The sequence below is a fragment of the Euprymna scolopes genome, chromosome 43, assembly GCF_053919585.1.
Source record: "Euprymna scolopes isolate OS-2025 chromosome 43, ASM5391958v1, whole genome shotgun sequence".
In the NCBI taxonomy this organism is placed as follows: Eukaryota; Metazoa; Mollusca; class Cephalopoda; order Sepiida; family Sepiolidae; genus Euprymna; species Euprymna scolopes.
Genome location: NC_136524.1, coordinates 50,342,750 through 50,364,792, shown reverse-complemented (window position 1 = coordinate 50,364,792; position 22,043 = coordinate 50,342,750). Strand labels below are relative to the sequence as shown.

Genomic DNA, 22,043 nt, shown 5'->3' with positions numbered 1-22,043 from the left:
CAATTCACAGAATTTCTATGGAAGCCCAAAATGTTAAAAAGTCAATTTTATTTTTCAATTTATAAAGAAATTGAAACATTCTTTATCTTATTTTTGTATTTAAAAAAAAAAAAAAAAAAAAAAAAAAAATTAATTTAAGTATTCCTATTTGGTTATAATAAAACGAAACTGCTTATTTGATTAGAATCGTTTTCATTGTATACAATTAGGATTTTATTTTTAATAAGATTGATATTTAACGTGATATTAGTTTTCAGTTTAGGGGAAATTTTAACAATAGGCAACAATATTAGGGGTTAAAAATGTCCAAATGCAATAATATTCTGAAAATATTGATAAAATCTGTTTATCAATGTTTTTTCTTAGAATTTGAAACAACTTGTAAAATGTCTACAGTGCCAATTTTCTTTTCATATGGCGACTCAATTTATTCTTGTCATAATTATAAATTAATCCTTTTTAAATAAAAGTGCATTTCAAGTGTGACAAAATTCAATTAAAATCAACAGTTACACTGACAAATTACTCATAAAAAAATAAGCTAAAACATTTATTCATCAATAATTAAATAATACAGCGGGTTAAATGCCAATCCTGTTTCCTTTTCTTTTTTTAAAACAATGTTGCCCATCCATATTTGTACCAATTAACCGTTAATTATCCTAAGATTTTTTTTTTTTTCTCAACATTCTAAAATAAATTCTAAAACTGATGATTCACGTGTACATTGGAAATATATTACATTTGTGATTTTTGCAAGAATTGTTTTTTTTAAATCATACAAAATATTTTTTGCAACTATATTTTTTGGGGAAAATATTGATAAAGCAAGCTTAATTCAATTATACTTTGAGAAATTTATTTTTCCAAGTTGTTTTTGTAATATTTCTGAAACATAAAAAAAAAAGGGGGGGCTTGTTAAGATAGAGTCAACAGATTAATCCTTTTTTTTTTTTTTTTTTAAATACATTGTTTTAAGCAAAAACAATATTATGTAGTTGTCATATGGAAAATATATCCAACACTTACAAAAATTTGAGTGGAACTACTATATGTGGGTGTAATCTAAATTTTGCATATCTCCTGTGTGTGAACTCTTTATAACCTAGTTTATAACATCTACAAAAACTGCAATTTTACCCAATTTAAAAAAAAAACAAAAAAACTTCTAACTATAAATAACTTACTACTCGAATTTTCATGATTTTTGGATATATGAACATGACAAGTAATATCTTTTTTGCTTAAAACATTTAAAAAATCTGTCAACTATCTTTACAATAAAAATTTTTTTTATTAATTGTTAACATCTACAATGCTTTATTCTAAAAAAAAAAAAAAAAAAAATTATGCATCTTTTCTTTTAGTACTTAAAACAAACTTTTAAAGGTGTTTTTGTTGACATAAAATACATTTTCACTAAGATTAAAAAAACAAAAAATAATGTGTTCATTATATTCTGTGATCATTAATAAATACTGAAAATTTCATAAACATTGGTTGAATTGATGAATTTTTTTAGAGTGAAGAGAGCGGCTACAATATTTATACATTTTGGGAATCTGCTATTCATTTTGCACGTACCAAAAATTAACAAGTTGATTAAGTGAGAGGAGTTGGGGAAACAAAACAACAAACCTCCAGTCGGGCTATAAAACAATAAAATTACAAAATAAATTACAAATGAGGTGTCTGAAAAGAGAAAAAAATATTTAACAAAAGAAACAAAACATATTCAGTTGTTCAAAAACATGGCATAATTTTTAAGTGGTCTTTTCTTTTCTTTCTTTTTTTCCATGTGGTCAGCAGGATATTTTTCGATGCATGTCCAGCAAATGCACGACATCTCACTTGTCTCCCGAGAATCGCTTATATGCTGCGCGGGAGGAAAGTCAGATGTGCGTGCATGCTAATATATATACATATATCTAAACAATCATTCTTCCCAATTCAGTTGTTTCCTTGCATTCATTTGCAACTGGTCACATAAAAAAGGAGAAGAAAGCAAAAGAGTATTCAAGTGAAGATAAACTTCTGACAAGGTTAAGAAATACCTTGTCTGATTAATGAGCAAACATTATTACCCAGCTGACCAAAGCAATTTTGAGAGTAACAACATTCGGCATCAAGTTTAAGAGTGTATATATATATATATTGGTTCATTAAAAGTAATGGCGTATACAACAGCCAGAACTGAAGTATATTGAACCAAATTTTAGTAACACGTTCTTCTGTTGAACACCTTCACGTAATTTTAGAAATCAATTTGAGTAACAAATATATATGAAAAACACAAATTAATTTATACATTCATCAACGTTTCGTCTTTATTTCAAGACTTTCTCAAGATGACCGATTTAAAGAAATATAGAAGTCACTATTTGAAAATATGTGGAGCATCTTTTATGTGAAAATATTTTTTTTTTTTTTCCTCCAACAAAACAAGACTATTTGAATTAGAATTCAAAACAAGGTGTGTTCATTAAGTGAGAAAGAAAGAAACTTCTACAACATAAATGCACTACATACTTTAAATTTTAATCTGTTTTCTTTGAAAGAAAAACAATTTTGTCACGGAATAATCACATATTTTCAACGCTGACTTTCTTCAAGTTGGTCAGTTTGAGAACGTTTGCAAATAAAGACAAAACATTGATGAATATATAAACAATTTTCAGTTTTTCTTTATTCATTATGTTGAATTATTATTTCCACAATTCTGGATTGTAAGAGGCATACACACCCTTGGTTCATTGAAAGTAACGAAGTATACTATAGCCAGAACTGAAGTATATTGAACCAAACGTAATTTTAGAAATCGATTTGAGTAACAATTTTTTTTCTTTCACGAAAAGGTAAATACCTTGCCCGACTAATGTTAACCAACATTCTTACATTAACCGTTTTTTTAGCCAGTAATTTATACCTGATCCTTAAATAATGATGTTACAGTGCAAAGGTATGTCAATATTTTTAAATTTTTTTAAATGGATTTTACTATGGTATGAAGGAAAAATATTTGTGAAGTTATTTTTTGGAGGAGGGGGATGCTACTTAATATTTGGATAAGACCTTATGAACTTTTTTTTTGGTTATTTTGTTATTGTTTATTGGTTGAGAGGATAACGTGCTTTTTCTTGATATTTTCCGAAGAATATTCCATACGGTTTTATCTTTGGTGTTATCATTTATTTTGGACACAAAGTTCTTCCATGATTCCCATTGGACTTTTATTATTGGCCAATAAGTTTCTTCTTGCGTCATAAGTTGCTCGACATATCAAAGGCCTTTGATAGAGTATGGCATAAAGGTTTACTTCACAAGATCTCTAGCTATGGTATAGCTGGAAATGTCTTCTCAATTATTAAATCATTTCTCTCTGATAGGTTCATAAGAGTAGTGGTTGATGGGCAAAAATCAGAAGCTCACAGTATTAATGCTGGAGTCCCTCAGGGTCCATCCTGGGCCCTACTCTCTTCCGGATCTACATTAATGATCTTCCAAATCACATCCCTACATCATTTGTAGACATCTATGCTGATACATTACTATCTATGGTAGCACATCTAAGACAGTAAACGACAGTAAACGACCAAGTTCTCTCTGATTCTCCCTCCTCTGATCTTGAGCAAGTGGTACAATGGGGAAAGAGATGCATTTAAAACCAAGCTTTTATCTTTACATCATCAACGTTCTGATCCACATCTGGCATCAATTGAAATGAATGCCAGGTACGCCCAAGGATGGAGTACTGTTGCCACATCTGGACAGGAGCTGCTAAAAAGTAGCTTATCCTGACAGAGTTCAAAATAGACTTTGTAGCCTTGTGTGTGTGTGTGTGGGGGGGGGGATGTCCTTTTCTCTTCCCTGCAACCTTTCGCACAGAAGAGATGTTGCAAGTTTGTCTCTGCTGTATCGTTATTTTCATGGTAGGTGCTCGGCTGAGCTCCAGTCTATGGTGCCTCCTCACCAAACTTTCACAAGAAACACCTGTCTAGCAGAAAACACTATCACTCTTTATCTGTGCCTAAACCTAAGCGTAGATTCCATGAGCAAAGCTTCTTTCTTAGAACTGCACGCCTATGGAATTGTCTTCCGTTTTTCTGCTTTCCAGCTGACTACAATATGGTTGTCTTCAAGTCCAACTTAAACAAGTTTTTGATGAGCCGTTCCATATAAGTTAACAAATTTACCGAATCTCCATTACTAATGGTTACTATATTGCCCAATTTCTACTGTACACTCTTTAAACCTTATCCTCGAGTGGCCTATTGGCCTTGATAAGTGGAGATGACTATGTATATATATATATATATATATAAAAAAAAAAAAAAAAAAAAAACGTACTTTAGCTCTGCATATTTTAGAGTTGTTTAAATTCTGAGTTGAATTTTCTTAATGCAGCACATTGTAGCCTAATACCCTTTTTGCAATCATTAAACCAGGACCAATTATACTTGGTTGATGATTTTGTTTAAGATATGCATTCCTCAGTTATTGAGATGATGGTATCTGTAAAATGAGTGATCGGGTCTTTCATGTTTTCCAGGTAGGAGTGTGTGTTTGCATGATTTGAATTTATTCCAGTTAGCTTTTTTTAAAGGTTCTAGTGAGGAATTTTTTTTAGGTTATTTCAAGACCAAAGTGTTCTAATATTATTGGGAAGTGATCACTTCCACAGGTATCCACATGAACTGTCCAGTTGTAATCCATAAAGATACCAGAATCACTTCTAGAGAGGTCAATTGCTGAGTAGTTTGTAGCAGAGTAGAGTGAATAATGATTGTTTTTTTTTTTGTTATTGTATATGCATAGGTTGTTAATGTTGATATTCTCTTTAGCGATTCCTTTTCTGCTTGTCTGAGCATCCCAAACTAACATTATGACTGTTAAAGTTGCCTAATGATAAGGGGTGAAAGAGTTCATAAATTTTTCTATTTCTGGTTCATCTATAGGGTCGTTTGGAGGTAGATAGATGGAGTGACTGTTCTATGCAGGGTGGTTGTAATGGCAATTGCCTGCAAGTTAGTTTGTAGATTTATTTGGCTTTGTACTGTGTTTTTGTTAATGAGGATGGATGTTCCTTCAGAAGCTCTATTTGAGTTATTTGTTGTGTGGTTATATTCAGTGAAGTTATGGAGATTAATATTTTCAGATAGTTTTGAAAAGGTCTCTTGTAGGCACATTATTGTAGGGCAGAGATTGGATATTAGTAAAAGTAGTTCATTCCAGTTATACTTTGTTTTTTTTTTTGCAATTCCACTGGATTATTTTGTTGACCATGGTTTAATTAATTATGTATTTGATTTCCTTTTTTCTTATTGAAAATAGGGGTGGTTGTTTTCTACTATTTAGTTTAAGCAGGGGAGGGGGTTAAAAAGTTCTGTCATCTATTTCTATTGTTTCCAAGTTTTTAAATTTATTTTGGTCTGTAGTCTTTGTTTTTGACGTAGAGTGGGATCTGTCTTTTTTTAAAATTTTTTCATTTACTTTCTATTTGGTTGGTGAGATCTTTGATTTTTTTTTTTCTCTTTTTGGGGTTAGGGTTAGTTTGGGGTGTACTAGGCATATGTTCATTTGGTTTTGATATGTTATTAGTTTTTGCATGTTTTTTTTTTTTAATTTGAAAGTTGTGTTTGATTTTTGAGGTCTGGTAGGATTTTACTTTCAGCTGGGAGTTATTTTCAAGTAGAGTTCGAGTTGACGGTAGTTGCCGTAAGGTGGCTCTCAATGTCTCAACTGGTTCTTGAAATGCCTTTATTAGGGTTGTGATTCCTTTTAGTTCTGTATTTTCTGTTCCACCCGCATATAATTTAACTGGTTCTGTCGTAGGAGCTGATTCAATGATCTTTCTGGCTTTGGTAAAGCTTATGTTTTTTGTATATTTTAATTCATTCTTTTTTCTTTGATACAGTTTTGGCAGATAGGTGAGTATGCTGGATGGTTCTCACCACAGTTTGCACATTTTATGTTTCCTTGGCATTCTGTTTCCTGGTGTTCATAACTGCTACATTTTGAGCATACTGTTTTCCTAGTACAGTATTCTTTGTAGTGGCTAATTTTTTTGGCAGTCTGAGCAACGAAGTAGTCTGGGGATATATGTTTCTACTTTAATGTTAATATATCCAATTAGTGGGGTGGGAGTACTGAAGGTTAATATGTATGTGTTTGTTTCTTTTTATTGTAATTCTTTTGGTGTCAATAACTCCTGTTTTTTTTTTAGGTTTGATTCATTTCTTCTAGGGAGCAGTTGTTTAATTCTGGACATTTGATGATTCCTTTTGAGGTGTTGTGAGGGTAGGTTTGGATGTTTATATCATCAAACTTTGTCCATGTTAACATCTTTTCAACATTATTTTTAGTAGATACTTGTACAAGTAAGGTTCCATATAAAATTATTTTTTATTTCCTTTGGTTTAGATTTTTGTTTATAATTTTTTGGATTAGGAATAGAGATATTTTGGCTATTTATGTATTGTCTTGTGATTGTAAGATTATATATCCAGGAAAGATTGTATTTTTATCTTCACTGTTTTCCGAGTTTGAATCTGGATGGGGTGTTTTGATTTTTTTTTTGGGGAAGCTATATGAAATATTTTCTTTAATCATCCTTGCTCCCCATCCTCTTTGGAACCCTACATTGGGAGATGGTTTGGGGGAAACCCATTCGCTCAAGCATCTCAGGGATACAAGGATGATATACTCAAACAATGAGTGTAGTTGCTTATGATGTTTTTCTTGGTCCCAGCAAAGTATAATAAAAGAGTTTGTTGTCGGTAGCATCTGTTTTCACTATCTGATTGCCATCACTTTCTAATATTACCATGTATGTGTTATTTTTTTGTATATTGTTTGTGTGTGATGGACTTGCATTTCTCCTTTTATGAGAGTTTACTGTTATTAGGGTTGTCATGACTAACCGATTGATCAGGTTGGATCTCTCTGACTGCCCGTCTACCTGAAGTAAGAGTCAAAGTGGAGTGTTGCAAACTCACAACCACTTGGATCTGGGTTGTGAGGTGCTCAGCCACCAGGATCCCATTCTAGAGCATTACAGGTCGCCACCTATGGCCAATAGGTGGCCCCATTGAGGGACTTTTACCCTCTGCAGGGGGGGGGGAGTCAGTGTATTCTGGAGGTTCACCATCAGGACCTTTAAATGTGAAAAATTTTTGTTTCAAGTTCTTCAAGTGTTGCATCCCATAATTTTGTAGAAGGTTTTCATTTTTCAAGCTCTTTGTATCTTCAATCGCTAGTTTGTAGTGTTTGGTTTAGTTGTTTTATAGTGGATTTTATTGTTTTGTTTCCTGCCCTGCAGTACATGAATGAGTTTTTCAATGGGAGAGGGAAAAGGGTTATAGTATTAATGTTTGGTACATTATAGTCAGAGAATGGGGGATGCAGAACATATGTTTTGCAAAAGAAAGTAAAAAAACAAAAAGCATTAATGTTAGGTGCATTTCATTTCAGAAGGCCAATACCTTCAGACAGCCTGATCTGGTAGCACCAGTAAGATGAGATAGGTTATAAAATGTAATTACTGGTAGCACCTTATTCTTCAACAATCCAATCTAAATTTATTCTTTACAGTGAGAGTTATAATAGAAAACTAAGGTTTTCAAGCATTAACTCATTTTTATTTTAGGAATTTTTGGGAGAATAGATTTTTTTTTTTTAAGTAACATAAATGTGCTAATGAATTAATGATTCCCTCCCCTTCATCATCGTTATTATTAACATCTCAGGTGAAATGTCAATTAGTATAAATCTAATCAGGAAGTTAATTTTTATAAAACAGACCGACCCGTGACTATTAATAAAAAAAGAAAAGAAAGTATAATACGGTTATTAATGTAGAAAGTATTTTTATTTTGAGAAATGCTGATGGAGTAGGTGTGATGAACTAAAACCGGTTCATCAAATTAATAATTAACTGCGCATCCTGTACAAGATGTATTTTACAATTGACAAGTGTTAAATAATTTAATACTAAAAACATTTTAGTGACCGTATTTTCTTTTTTTCTTTTTAACTTTATTTTTAAACAATTTTTGTTTTTAAAGTTGATAAGTCATCAGAACTAGTTGTACTGATGATATTTAAAAGTTTTCCATCTAGATTATTGTGCTTTAAAGATTGAGGTTAGATTGGTTTGGTCGTTTCGTTATATAGCGCACTGATCCTTTTGGGGTTATTTAATGCTGAATCCAGTTATTTTGGAAATAGTTTTTGTTTTAATTCAAAAAATTTTTTCTTTATAAATATCTGCAAATATTTGTATATGGTGTTTGGTTTGGTTGTTTTGTGGAGAAAAAATAGTTTTTGTTTTTGACTCTGCAGAAAATAATTGCATTTTGTAAAGATGAAGAAGGAAAAAAAAGAAACATATTTGGTCCATGTTTAGTTGAGGTTAAGGAGAAGGATAGATGAATGCATACTATTCTCCAAGAATATTAGGAAAAGTAATTCAATAGTAACAATAATCACAGTGACACATCAGTTTCCAGCAGATCATCTGTTAAGTGATGTCAAGCCTGACGAGTAATTAAATGAGTGGCAATTCGAAAACATTTTATTTAGAATTACATTTAATTAAAAAAAAACAAAAAACAAAACAAAAAAAAAACCCTAAAATATAGAAAAATCTTTATGATATACGTACTCATCACAGAAAAAAGAATGTCATGTTCCAAGTCAAATTATAAATAAGAATGAAAAATATCAAGTGTTGTATTTAAGAAGTTGGTCCTAGCGGCCTTGCAAACCAAGAATCTGTTACCAATTTGCAAGTACAACAGTCCTGAATCATTTCATATGATCTGTGGCAATTGGACAATAACAGATCAACTTCAGAGTCAACACTTCTCTAAATATCTAATAAGTATTTGTTTTACAGCATATGAACCTCTTCCGGGTCATTTAACGCTAAAACCTTAATTGTAATATGGTAGTTGAATATTATTAATGTTTCATTGAAAGCATTGTTATATTTTGTTATATTTTAATTAAATATATTTTCTGGGTTGATAGGGTTAAATATCTCTTAAGCTATTTTCCTGATAATGTCTAATTCAAGTTTGCTCAAGTTGTTGCAGTGTATAGGGTTCCTGGAAAAATGATGTTTATTCTCCTTTGTGTAAATATGACTGGATAGCATAAAAATATGCAGGTCAATGATAGATAAATCTAACTATTACATAAAACCTGGAGTATAAGGGCAAGATGAGAGAGAGAGAGAGAGAGAGAGAGAGAGAGAGAGAGAGAGAGAGACAGAGAGAGAGAGAGAGAGAGAGAAAGAGAAAGAAAAAAACTGACCAAGCAAATTTGAGAGTAACAATAGTATCAAGATAGTGAAACTAAAAGTATGTGCACACACGCACACATTTCTTTTTAGCATTGCATCTCGATTGTAAGTCACGCACACAAAACCGGTTCAATAAGAGAGTAACAGATATACAACAGTCGAAACTGAAGTATTTTGAACCAAATTTTAGCATCGTTTCCTTTTATTTATGCTGAACCACCAAGCAATTTAGATATCAGTTTGAGTAACAATTTTATTTTTTGAACAGGATGCCAAAATGACATTCACAAGTGACTGCTCATAAAAAGTAGAGTAACAATTATTTCATCATGAAAGATGACTTTTTTTTTTTTCCCTTTTTAGAGCAAGACACAGATTTTAATGCTGACCAAACATTTTAGAGAGAACAACTGAATGTACAATTTAAGTATCAATCTTTAGTGTTTGCGTAAATAGTTGATGTTTTAAACTAACACATTTCAGGTGAAAACATTACATATGTAGTTAAATGTCAGGTCAAAATTAGTATAAATTTAAAAAATGATTGAAAAGAACTAGATGTATTTTAACAAAAAAACAGCCACAACTACGTTCTGAGTACATCTAAAAATGGCAGATCCTTAATTAAAATCAAGAGATAAATCAGTTTGCCATACTGAATAGGTTATACAATTCTTTCACAATAAAACTCAATTTGATAATTTATATTTTTATTTGTAAATATTATTTCATAATTTATGGAATTCATACTAATTTCAGCATTAAATGCAAGAACAATGTTTTCACCTGAAAAGTGTTCGTTTAAAAGATCACCAATCTACACAAGCATCCAATCTTTCAAGATATAAAAAAGGAAAGTTTTAAGAAATCAAGAAAATCCAGATCATACATAAACAAGAATCAAATGAAAATGTCATTAAAAAACACATTTCAGATGGCATTTTATATTTTTTAAGAAACATATCAGAATAATTTTCAATATTTGTTTTTCTTTTTTCAAGTTAATCTGATATATTTCACGGAAAAGATATGTGAAAATGCATTATGCATCAGCACATATAAAAACAAATATTGAAAAAATGTTTTTTTAAAAGTAAAACTAATATTTTTTTAAAACAAAATTTGAACAAAAATCTTCAAGTTATTTTTTAACCAATAAAAAAAAAAAAATTATTAATCAATTTAATTTTTAAGATAAACAAGCAAAAACAACACGTTTCAAATGTAAAATACAATTAAAATTTAGTAATAAATTTGCAGCACAAAATTTCAAAAACAATACTTAAGCAGGATTTAAGACGCCAAAATAAATTTATCGGCTAATGAATTACTATGAATAATAAATGCATTAATAACTATAATATATGAAAATGTTACTTACCATGGTCTCAAGCTCAAATCCAGTAAATAGAGAAAGAAGTGGCACTGGTATGACAGTTGTCATACCTTCCCGAACCCATCTTATTTGATCATCAAATTCATGGAGGCTGTTAAAAGGAAAGATAAAGATCCTAAATAAAATGCATGTAATGAAACAAATCAAAATAGATGTAAACTAGCAGGACCCGTTAACTGCCATTGCCCGAAATGTAAAAAGAGAGCGAGAGAGTTGGGAAGAATAGAGAGAGAGAGGAAATGCAAACTTACAACGTAAAATCTAAGAAAATGAATGCAGCAATTTACTCAGAGGGCAAAAGTAGGTATTATTGCAACGCCATATTTAAATGGTACATTAGCGTTCGTTTAGCATGTGAATACTGCTAATCCAGAATATAGGAATGGTCAGAGCTCAGCCAATCAGATTGAGCAGAATTAATCTGGGGCTACTTCATTATTTTTGAATTGGAAAAGGTAAAGATTGTTATTAATTTATGATACAGTTACAAAAGTACAGAATTCCTCCCGATGATGACTTGGAGGGGGAGGACTTGATATTTAGAGGGGAAAATAGGAACTACTTTCCTCTAAAGATAGTTGCTATTATGATAATGTTGCTCCTAGGATGAAATATAGGATTTTATTATAATGACTAAATGTGTCTAAAATGTCATCTTAAGATACATAAGATAGTGGTTAATAGTCTAGACAGAATAAATTTGTATGTGGCATTTGTTGTGCAAACCTATGGTATTTTGGTTCAGAAGGGAATTTCTGCAATCAAAATATTATTTATGGAGATAATGTTTAGTAAAACATGCAATAAGTTACATGAAAGCAAAAGTTTTTTCGTTTTTTTTAATAAGGCATTCTGCTCTTCAGTTGGAAGACTAGAATTGCATCAATGTATCAATTTATTATTTGTAATCATCATTTATTAGTTAATTTGATTAAAGAAATTGCAGTAGTGTTTTTCCTTACTTTATTTCTGAATTTATAAAGAGGTTTGTAATCGTTTATGTAACTGGAAAATTGTCAATTGTTATCTAATATCTATTTGACAGTGGTCATCTCTACACGTCAAGTATAGTTTAGTTGGTGAAGTTGTCTTTTAGTGTTGTAGGTATTATGAATGCATAATTTGGTTCATTTGCTTTTGTAATAAGAAAAGTGTAAAAGTTTTGAATAGTCAAAATGTTTTCACAAAGGCCGTTTCAAAAGTTTTTTTTTTTTAATAATTAGTGTAGACGACATTCTGGTTGGTTTTGTTTTACAGCATATCAACCACTTTTGGATCATTTAATGCCGAAACATAAATTGCAATATGTTAGATGTTGGTTAGTTGTTTTTGGCCTTTTTTGTGGAATCTTTCATTATATTTTGTTGTTTATTTTAATCTCTTTCAGGAATTTAATAATTTTTTTCCTTAGACTATTCTCTTGTTAATGCTTTATTTGGGCCCATTTAAAGTCTACACAGCCTGTCAGTATATGGTTTACTGTGTATGGTTTCTGACATGTTATGTAAATAAGCACCTTTTCTCCTTTTAGTAGATGTGAGTGAGTGACATGAGTGTGAACTATTTGTAGTTTAGTCATTACTACCTCTTTTTCTTGACATCTTGTATCTCTTATTCTGATGTTTGGCGTTACTTTGAACAGTTTATTCTTTGTATGAGTTCCAGTGTTCTTCCAATTTTCTTTTTGTATTTTTATTTTAAGTTTTAGGTCTGTATAAGAGATTTTTCCCATCGTATGGTTTTGTTTAAATGACTCTTTTTCAGCTTTATTCATTTTTTCGTTCATGTAAGATGCTGTGTATTTATTCATTGTTATGGTGTTTATTTTATTTATGATATTTATAACAAGGGGATTTGTCATTTTTTTTTCTTTCTTTCAGTGAAATAATTACGGATAGTTTTTAATTCTATTTGGATGTTGAGCAGTTCTTCATGGAAGGTTGGGGGGATGGGTTTTTGTTTTAGAATATTTACTCAATTTTAATATCATGGATGGTTATTCAACCATCCAAGGTGGAGTTTCCAAGTTGATAGATTCATTTATTTTTGTTGTGTCTATTTGCGTTTCTGAGGAGGTTCTTTATACCGAGGCTATACGGTTTGATAATATTTTCTTTTTTGTTGAATTTTTTGTGTATATTATGGATGGAAAACCATTTATATGCAGGGTTTGATGGACATGATGTGAGCTTTAAGTAATATTGTAGAGTTAGTTTTTGTTGTCTTAGGGTCAGTGATGGTTCGTTAGCTTCCAAAGCAAACTTACCGATAATTCATTGCAGATTTGATATACTCTGATCGGTTTTCTGGTATAATGCGATTGTACTTCATCGACAGCTGCATTTCTTGACCGGATGCACTTGGAACACTAAAGGGCATATCTGCATTTCTCAAGTCCTCATCTGCCATTTCTTTAATGCACATTAAACCTGAAATTTAAGAACATTAACTATTAACAAGATTAGAGAGTGAACGGGTTCAATCAAGAGGTAGAAATAGAGTGAAAAGGTTGAGCTAGTATTTTTAATGGCATATCGATTCTATTATTTAATGCAATGAAAGGTTATTTCTTGTATATGTAAGCTATTTGCAATAATATTGGTTTCCTTTTTTGTTTTTTAGACTACATTAGCAGGAATAATTGGGAGGGTAGGTGAAGAGATTTTTGTATTTTTCAAATAGTCCTGCAAAGTCTTATGACTCTCAGAAAATTGAATATATTGCCTACATGAAGTTTGTTAAACAGATATTTTTTTATGTATTCTCAATTTGGTAGTATTTTTGATTTGTTGGAAATCTTCACAGGCTATGAGTATGTGATTAACAGTGAAAAGGTGATATGATATACATGTTAAGTGTTTTTTCTTTCAGGAAATATGAAATAGTTAAGCGAGTATTAACAAGAAAACAAGTGAAAAGGGAAATAATTTGGTGCTTGTTTGGGTTAAGGAAAATCGAAAAATCTTATTTCAATTAAAAGGAATCTTATCTACTTAGTTGTCAACTCAAAATAAGCAACATTGCTACATTATTAAATGGAACATCCAGCAATCCGCCATTACTGCAGATTACCTTCCCTGACTTCATATGATTACCTCCTCCCCTGCTTTTATAAAGCTCAAAAACTTTTCTCAGGAGGAAAAAAAAAAAAAAAAAAAAAAATTCTTTAAAAGCAAATTTTCATTATTCCTGGACACGTTACTAATTTCCATATAAGGAGATAAGATTGATTTTAGTTGCAATACAATTTTTTTTTTTTTTTTTTTTAAATTCTGAACAAGGAACAAGCACCAATAATTTTTTGGCTCTTATTTTGGATTCAACTAAAAAAGAAGATTCAGAAGATGTACCTACTTGTCTTGGATTTAAGATGTTATATATAATTTTTTTTAAACGAAGAAAATGAAGCTGTCATTTTATTTTAGAATGTTCTAAAATTCATAAGCGATAACTCAATTTGATTACCGATATTTTGTTTGTATTCAAATTGAAGCTTTTAATTATTGAAAATCATAAATTTTGGCTTTCTTAGTAAAAAAAAAAAAAATATATAAATAACTACTTGTTTAATTTACATGATTTTTGGATTTATGACTGGTACCTACATATAAATTTTTTTTCTATATCTTTTTTTTTTTTTTTTTTTTTTTTTAAATTAAGTTGAATTCTAAATAAGCGGCAATAATTTTTTTTTTTAAGTCCATACCGGGCACAAAATCCTTGTCAACTTCAGTCAAATCACTGATTGTTAATGGCATTCCTGCAAGTTGTTTCCAAACAGGTTCAGCAATATTTAAACTAAGAGGACTGCCAGTTCGTATAGCAATTCCCATAAGCATTCCTAAAACAAAAAGGTTTAAAATGTGGTTAAAAAAAAGAAAAAGACAAATACAAACTGAGCAAAGATAAATGTTAAAATTATTTAACAGTTTCAAATAAAATGTAAACTTCAAATTAATTTCTAGTTAATTTGATTAAAATATTTTCTATAAATGAAACAGTTAAAAGAATGTAAACATTGGAAACACATACTTAAGAGAAATAAAATCTTTAGACATTTCTTGACAAAACAGTTGCACTGCAATTGCTGAAGAGGGGGGGGGGTAAATATTAAATCTCTATTCTATTAACCTTTTAGTAAAAAAAAAAACAAAAAAAAAAAAAACAAAAAAAAAAACAAATGAATGAAACTAGAATACAATTATCTTTCATTGATTATTTGGACAACTATTCTAATGTTCCCAATGTTTCGGTTGATGTAACCTTCGACCTTCTTCAGGTTTTTCTTGTTTAACTCAAGGAATATGCACATGAAACAGAACCCCATTTTTTTTAATCCACGGAGGTTAGCATGCTCTTGTTTTGTCAAACATGACTAGATAGAAGTTCTAAGTAATTCACAATTGTATTTTGAGCCTTGCCTGCATTGAGAATTGAACTGTCAACCCCCAAAAGAGTAACTTTACAACTTAATTTTAAGTAATTTATCTACTACACCACAGGTCTTTGCAAACATTTGTAGCACGAATTTTAGAAGCCTTAAACTTATTTTTATTTCCAGATGTACAATAACTACATATTATTACTCTATATTTTTTACCTACTTATTACATATTTATTATTCATAATTGACGGTTCCCATATCATGTTAAGTTCTATACTAGTTCTGCGTATAGTTATTATAATAAACACAATTACCTTAACGTCAATGTACTTAACATTTAATAGTATGAACCCCAAACAACAAGATTCTAAATTTTTTGCTTTCATTACGATTATAGCAGTTTACTATATAGTTTTTTTTTTTTTTTTGCATTAGCCTATTTTCATTCGCAGGGTGAGTGATATGGTGTCTGGTAAGAAAACATAATTTTGCATTCTTATCTTTGTAACTTTTTTATGACCATGCTTACTGCGTTAATAGAGCTGTACATGACTCAAAATTGATTTTAATTGTAGAAAAAAAAAAAAATTTGCCTCTTTTTAATGAAACATAATTGTGGATAATTAAAAATATATATATATATATATATATATATATATATATATATTTAACACAATTTTTCGAAATTTATAATTATTTTGCAACACAAGTGCGTAAGTGTTTTCACCTGAAATGTGTTAGCTTAAAAGATCAGTGATGTAAAAAAGCACCAAACTTCTTTTTAAAATCTGATCAATATCCTACGAACTACCAATATGTACTTTTAAAATATCAATTTTTTTTTTTTTTTTACCTTTACAACCAGTTTAGTACACTAAATTTATAAAATACCATAGAATATACCATCGGTGACACAAAGGGTCATTACAGAAATAGATGGACAATGTAAATGCCATGCAGTGTTCATCTTTGGTTTAATATGCTGGCATGTGTTGGACGGTTTTAAGAAATTCATATTCAAATTAACCATGTATTTTTATCACTTTCAAGTTTTTCTTGAACAGAACCTGCTACCTTAAATGTTCTACACATACTGAATGAAAAAACCGTAACCTATTTTATTTCAAAGTGGCCATATCATCAAAGCATCCTTTTTTGCACGCATGCGAGTATTAAAAAGCGAGACAAATTAGTAAGTGTAAATATAGTTTTCATGGCTAAGTCTCTTTCCTTTTGTTTGTTATCTCCAATATTTTCTAAAGACTAACATCTTTCAAAAAAAAAAAAAAAAAAAAAAAAAAAAAAAAACACCAAATTCATAGTTTGGTAATCTTATCCAAATTCGCAATCTATTTAACCAACTGAACGTATCTATTTACAATGCCTCCCCACGGGACAGAGTTAGACACCAGGGTCATTTTTTAATGTGAATAACGCATTGTATTGCTTGTTTGCTAAGATTTAATGACAAAAATGCACACTAGAATATTCCTTAGTTCTGGGATTAGTTCTAATGCCTCCGAGTATTTAGAGAAAGAATGACTTTTTTCCCAGACTTGTTTCTTAACTACTTCATTTTATTAGTGCATTTATGTACACCATAAACACCTGTGTAAAATAATAACCAAACAATATTACCTGTAAGGATAATGTACAAACAAAGAAACTTTGTTATGCAGAAAGAGTGTCATAGTTAAAGAATTTTCAAATCAAAGCTGAATAGATAGTGATAGTGTTTGTTACTTAACAGATACATCTTATTACTACTTAAAATTTTTACAAACAAGTGTACTGCTTCAGTGGGTTTGTTAGTTTTTCTGCACATCATACATAAAAAAGAATAAAAAATTTATTGGTGGTTGTTTGAAATAACAATATTCTAAAAATTGAAATTCAACTAAAATGTCATGTTGAAATTAGTAACATATTCAAAAATAACAAAAAAGGATAAAGTAAAAAATTAATTACTAATGAAAATAATTTTTTGAAGAAATTGCAAGTTTTACTTAAATAATAAATAGGGGAGGTAAGTGTAGTCTGTCTAACTGCAACAGACTATTTGAGAGTATTTTCAATTTAATTAAAGAACTTTAAACTATGAGTTACTTCCCTTGTTTAAGTTACTTCTAAAAAATAATGTCAGATCAATGAACTGTGAAAGTACATTTTATGTAATAATGCAGTAATATGTTATTTATTTCAACATGAACATCAAGTAGAAGATAACATTGCTTTTAGTTGAAATTCAATTTAAAAAATTTTCTTTCTTATTCCGAGCAAGCACCAAAGATCTAATTTTCAAATAATTCTTTGTTCAAATTAAAAAAAAAAAAAAAGAAAAAAAAAGAGGTCTGCTTTTTTTTACCTAAAAATCGGAACATATTTTGATGAAGAGAAGATTTCAACATCGGATTCAAGAGAAAGCAGTCTCTGTTTGCTCCAGATTCATCACGCCCATTTGGTGTTACTATGAGCAAAGATAATGATCCATTCTGAAGCTCATCGCACATTTCTGCTATTGATTCGCTATAACCGCCACCACAATCATCAACACTTTCACCTGAAATGCAATAAAGAGTCATTTTATGTATGGGCTGCAACAAAAATTTCTAACCTTCTTAAACATGACGTACATTTTAACAATCTGGTACGGTGCACGGCTGAACGTAATATGAGGTGTGGCTATTATTGATCATCATGAGAATACGGGACAGTGGCGTTTAGTAATGGCAAATCGTCAGACAAAGTCAGTGATCTTTGAGTCCAAGTTAATATAAGGGAGACCAACATTAATATTATTTTTGAATACCAGTTATGAGGTTAAGGCTAGTCGTCTTGTCATCTCCACAAAAATTCTATCAAATGTAAAAACGTCCTAGGCCATGTTTCTTTGTGAAGGTTTTTTTTTTTACTTAACATTTGTTTTAAAATAAAATATCATTTGTTTTTTGTAAATAAAACATTGAATATTGAAGCAGCAGCAATAATAATAATAATAATAATAATAATAATAATAATAATAATAATAAAAATAATAATAATAATAATCATTTCAAAAGATGAGCAAAATAAGTAACATTTTCTTTTTTATTTTTAGATTATAATTGATAATTTGTATTATTCTGACAACTATTCTCATCTTGGATGCTATTCTGACAGAATAAGAATAATCTACCTACATAAAATTACCCTCGTACAGATTTCCGACTTTGGCAAGATGCATCTGAAGAGGGTGGGAAGTTACATGAGCTGAAACGTTGCAAATACAACAATCAAGATGAGAACAGTAGAGAATAATAGATATTTTATTATCTATTTATTTAGTTAAATAATTAAAATTTTAATAATATTGGATTGTATAGAAGAGCAAGAATTTATCCTCCAAGACATTAGATTATTTGTTATAAAAATATGCAAAACTCACCAACAAATTTCACTTTCCAAATTCTGTGCGGCAGCATCAAACTATCAGGTCCGAAGACACTAATCTTAGCAGCCATTTGACCGAATACAGACTTAGTACCGTCAGGACCAGCAAGACCACCACGACTTCGGAAACGTTTAACCTTAAAAAAATTTAAAATTAAACACTAAAGTTACAGCAAAATTTACAAATTGATTCAACGTTTTGTTTGAAAATGTCAGATTTCAACCAGTCAAGCAATGTTTAAAGTTGGCGAAATGAAGAGGAATTCTTCGTTAGATCTTCTTTATATTTTTCAAACACACCTAACTTTCATGTCTAGCAGATTTTAATAAATGACACATATATATATATATATATATATATATTTCTCCATGATAATCTTATTTTAGACATCATTAGTTGGTTATCATGAAAAACTATTTGGAGGATTTAGTAGCATATACTTTCGATTATAAAAAGTATATACATATAACATATATTAAATGTTTTCCAATTGGCACAATTAAATGGAAACACATTTAGATATTACTTAGGGATAAGCAATTAAAGAACAAAGATAGCAACATTTTAGTTAACTAAACATTTCTATAAATATATAATTACACTATTATTAGTTTTATGAATATTGTGAAGAATTAATCTAGTCAAATTAAAAACAGTATAAAACATACAACCGTATAGACATATAAGCTTCCTTTGAGTCTTGAGCAATAATGGATATCCCCACCCCCTTCCAGTGAAACAAGAGTTGCACAACAGACAATTGCCAACTGCATCATTAATAAACAGGTACTACTTGAGCACAATGGCAAGGGGAAATCCAGGATGACTGAAAACAAGATTGGTATTACTTGTTTTTTTCTTTTCTTGGTTTAGTTGCATAACCGAGGCTTGCGAATCTATCCTACCCTACAGCTTATAATGACTACACCATGCCACTTTATATATAGATTAGAATCCTGAATTCTTCTACCGGCAATAATTAATCTCTTATACTGAAGATTGCACAAACATGAAACACTAGTATCTGTAGATAATAGTAATAAAATTGTCCTTTTAAAAAGAAGGAATGGGTTTATAGAAGAATTTATGAAACAAACTAGGAGTAAAGTTACGTTGCTGCCTCTGCTGTGGAACTCTTGATGACTAATTTGCTGTATTTATTCTGATTAGATGAAATAGTTTAAATTCTCTCCTTTCCCATGGTTATTTTTTTTAATGGAAATCACTCCAGACAAAACAGGAAGCCACATGAAGAATCCCCTCCCTTGTCAGAAACATCACTCATGGAATGTGAGGACTTAAAACACGAAAGGCAAGAGAATTATTCGGCTGCGGAAAGTAAACCCAAGATCCACTTTCTATTCTCTTTGATGTTGGTTTGAGAGTCAAAGGCAACTTCATATACATGGGTTTGAATCCTTTGAACCACAGGAATTGACTCCGACATTGAAGATTGCATCAGTACAAACCACTGGTGTCTGTAGACATTATAAAATGCTTATATAAAAATAGGGTGCATGCGTGTGTGTTTTAGAAGGAAAAAAAAAAAAAAAGAAAAAAAAAGAAAGAAAAGAAAACGCAAACATTTTTTTTAATTCAAAACTTTATAAATAGTAACATTTTTTTTGTGACATAATGTCATTAGAAAATTCCAGTCTTCCAACAGTAAATTTTGTAAAAGTTTTAAATCAAGGTCAATACTGACATATGTGTAATGAATTAGAAATTGTTCCATGCCACGGAAAAAAAAAAAAAAAAAATGTTACTATTCATGAAGACTTTATACCATTGACAATTAAGTTGCTTTTTGCATAAATATTTCCTTACAAAAAAAAAACTGCATTGTTTTGGCTTTTACAAATTTTAAATAACATAATCCTTACACCTAGGAAGACTTTTTTTTAATTCATTACACACATGCCAGTATTGACCTTTTGACTAGAAAAACCTTGGTTAAGTCCTTCTCTCCCAGCAAATGGAAAAAGACAGACTAAGGCAAAAATTCTGGAAGTTAAATCGTACATCTTGAATAGATATAATATAAAATACTCAATAAAAATGCATTGGAAACCGTTGTAACCATACAAACAATAACAATAAAAAAAAAATCAGTTTTACTATTTATGCCAGTCATACATGACAGCACGTTGATCAGTGTCAATTAAAACATTGTATGTTTTCCATGATCGGCACAATTTTTCCCTTTAATATTTTACACTAAGTGAACATCTAAAATAAATTTAATCTAAACAATTTTGTTTTCTTGCTCGTGATGTTTTGGTAAAATCTTTGTAAAAAATAAGCATTTTTTACAAAGATTTAAAGGGAAATATAAAAAAATTACAGGTCAAACTAATAATAATTAAAAAGATCACATTAAGCCAAGGATATAAAAATAATTCAAACAAAATGATTAAAAAAAAAAAAAAAAGTTACAATTTCAACAATTGTAAGATTATATTCAATTATGTACCTACAGAGATTGAACTCTAAGCTAGAGTTTATGACCTTCGTGCTTGATCTAAATATTTGAGACATTTTTTTTTTTTTTTTTTTATTTTGTTTAAATTCTCATTTCATCTTGGGAGAAAAAATCCTTTTCTTTTTTTCAGACATAAGTGATATTTTTATTTTTTACAGTTTGACCTGTAATTTTTTTATTATTAGTAACAGCTGTCGTCGTGCCAGCATGTATATATTGAACCGACGGCACAAATAGTAATAAGAAATGAAACAAAATAATAAAAAATATATATAAAAAAGAACAAATAACAAAACAATTGTAACTCTAAAAGGGTTGAAGATTTCCCCTTACTGAAGTGTCACTTGACATTTCTGGTATATCTTGCAGCCACATCTACAAAAGAAAATCCTACGAAAAATAAATTTTTGCATAAGTAGTACTTTTAAAAGGGAGATTTTATAACTGCAAATCCTCTTCCAACAACGCGAAATGCAAAAATAGCACCTCGCTATCCAAATATTTTTACGAGTTTACTTAAGAATTATTAACAGTCGCTTAATAGGAAATCAGAAATTTCTCTTAATTGCAAGCATAAGAAAATACGTTCTCCAAAATATTTCAAAATTTGGGTACTGGCGAATCTGAAATAATTAAAATAAACTTTGATTTCAATTATTTGGATTTTTGTGCATATATTTATACGCATTTGTGTAAAGATCTTTGTACATGCCTCTCTATCTCTTACTAGATGTGTGTTTGTGTGCGTAGTTGTTGAACTAATGCGTTACTTTTGTAGCTGTTCATGTGTGGGGTATGGTTATATTCTATACATGTGTGAATATGTGTACACACATTTGGAAATTTATTGATGTATAGATATTGAGGGAGGAGAAAGGCATATTCATACATAAATGTATACTAGTATTCATGCATGGCCAAGGAGTTTTTGCTTGCCTATGTATTTTGTAATTCGCTAGATAAAATTATGAATATTCATACTTTGATCCTTGTCTGGAATTCCTCCTATATTAAAATACAAAAAATAAAGAAAGATCTGCATCATGT

At 30.0% G+C, this 22,043-nt stretch overlaps 1 protein-coding gene across 5 annotated transcripts in view; it reads right to left on the bottom strand.

Annotated features, from left to right (window-relative positions):
- The window catches only part of LOC145268339 (E3 ubiquitin-protein ligase HERC2-like), a 500,726-nt gene that overhangs the window by 4,892 nt on the left and 473,791 nt on the right, over positions 1 to 22,043 (bottom strand). For 4 of the 5 annotated variants that reach the window (XM_080123842.1, XM_080123844.1, XM_080123843.1 and 1 more), the window contains 6 exons: positions 21,330 to 21,371; positions 18,509 to 18,650; positions 17,450 to 17,644; positions 14,407 to 14,541; positions 12,967 to 13,129; positions 10,686 to 10,791 (listed from right to left, as the gene is read on the bottom strand). In XM_080123842.1, coding sequence (XP_079979968.1) covers positions 10,686 to 10,791; positions 12,967 to 13,129; positions 14,407 to 14,541; positions 17,450 to 17,644; positions 18,509 to 18,650; positions 21,330 to 21,371 — 783 coding nt within the window. The remainder of the gene's footprint in view (positions 1 to 10,685; positions 10,792 to 12,966; positions 13,130 to 14,406; positions 14,542 to 17,449; positions 17,645 to 18,508; positions 18,651 to 21,329; positions 21,372 to 22,043) is intronic. The other variant, XM_080123845.1, reaches the window with a different exon arrangement.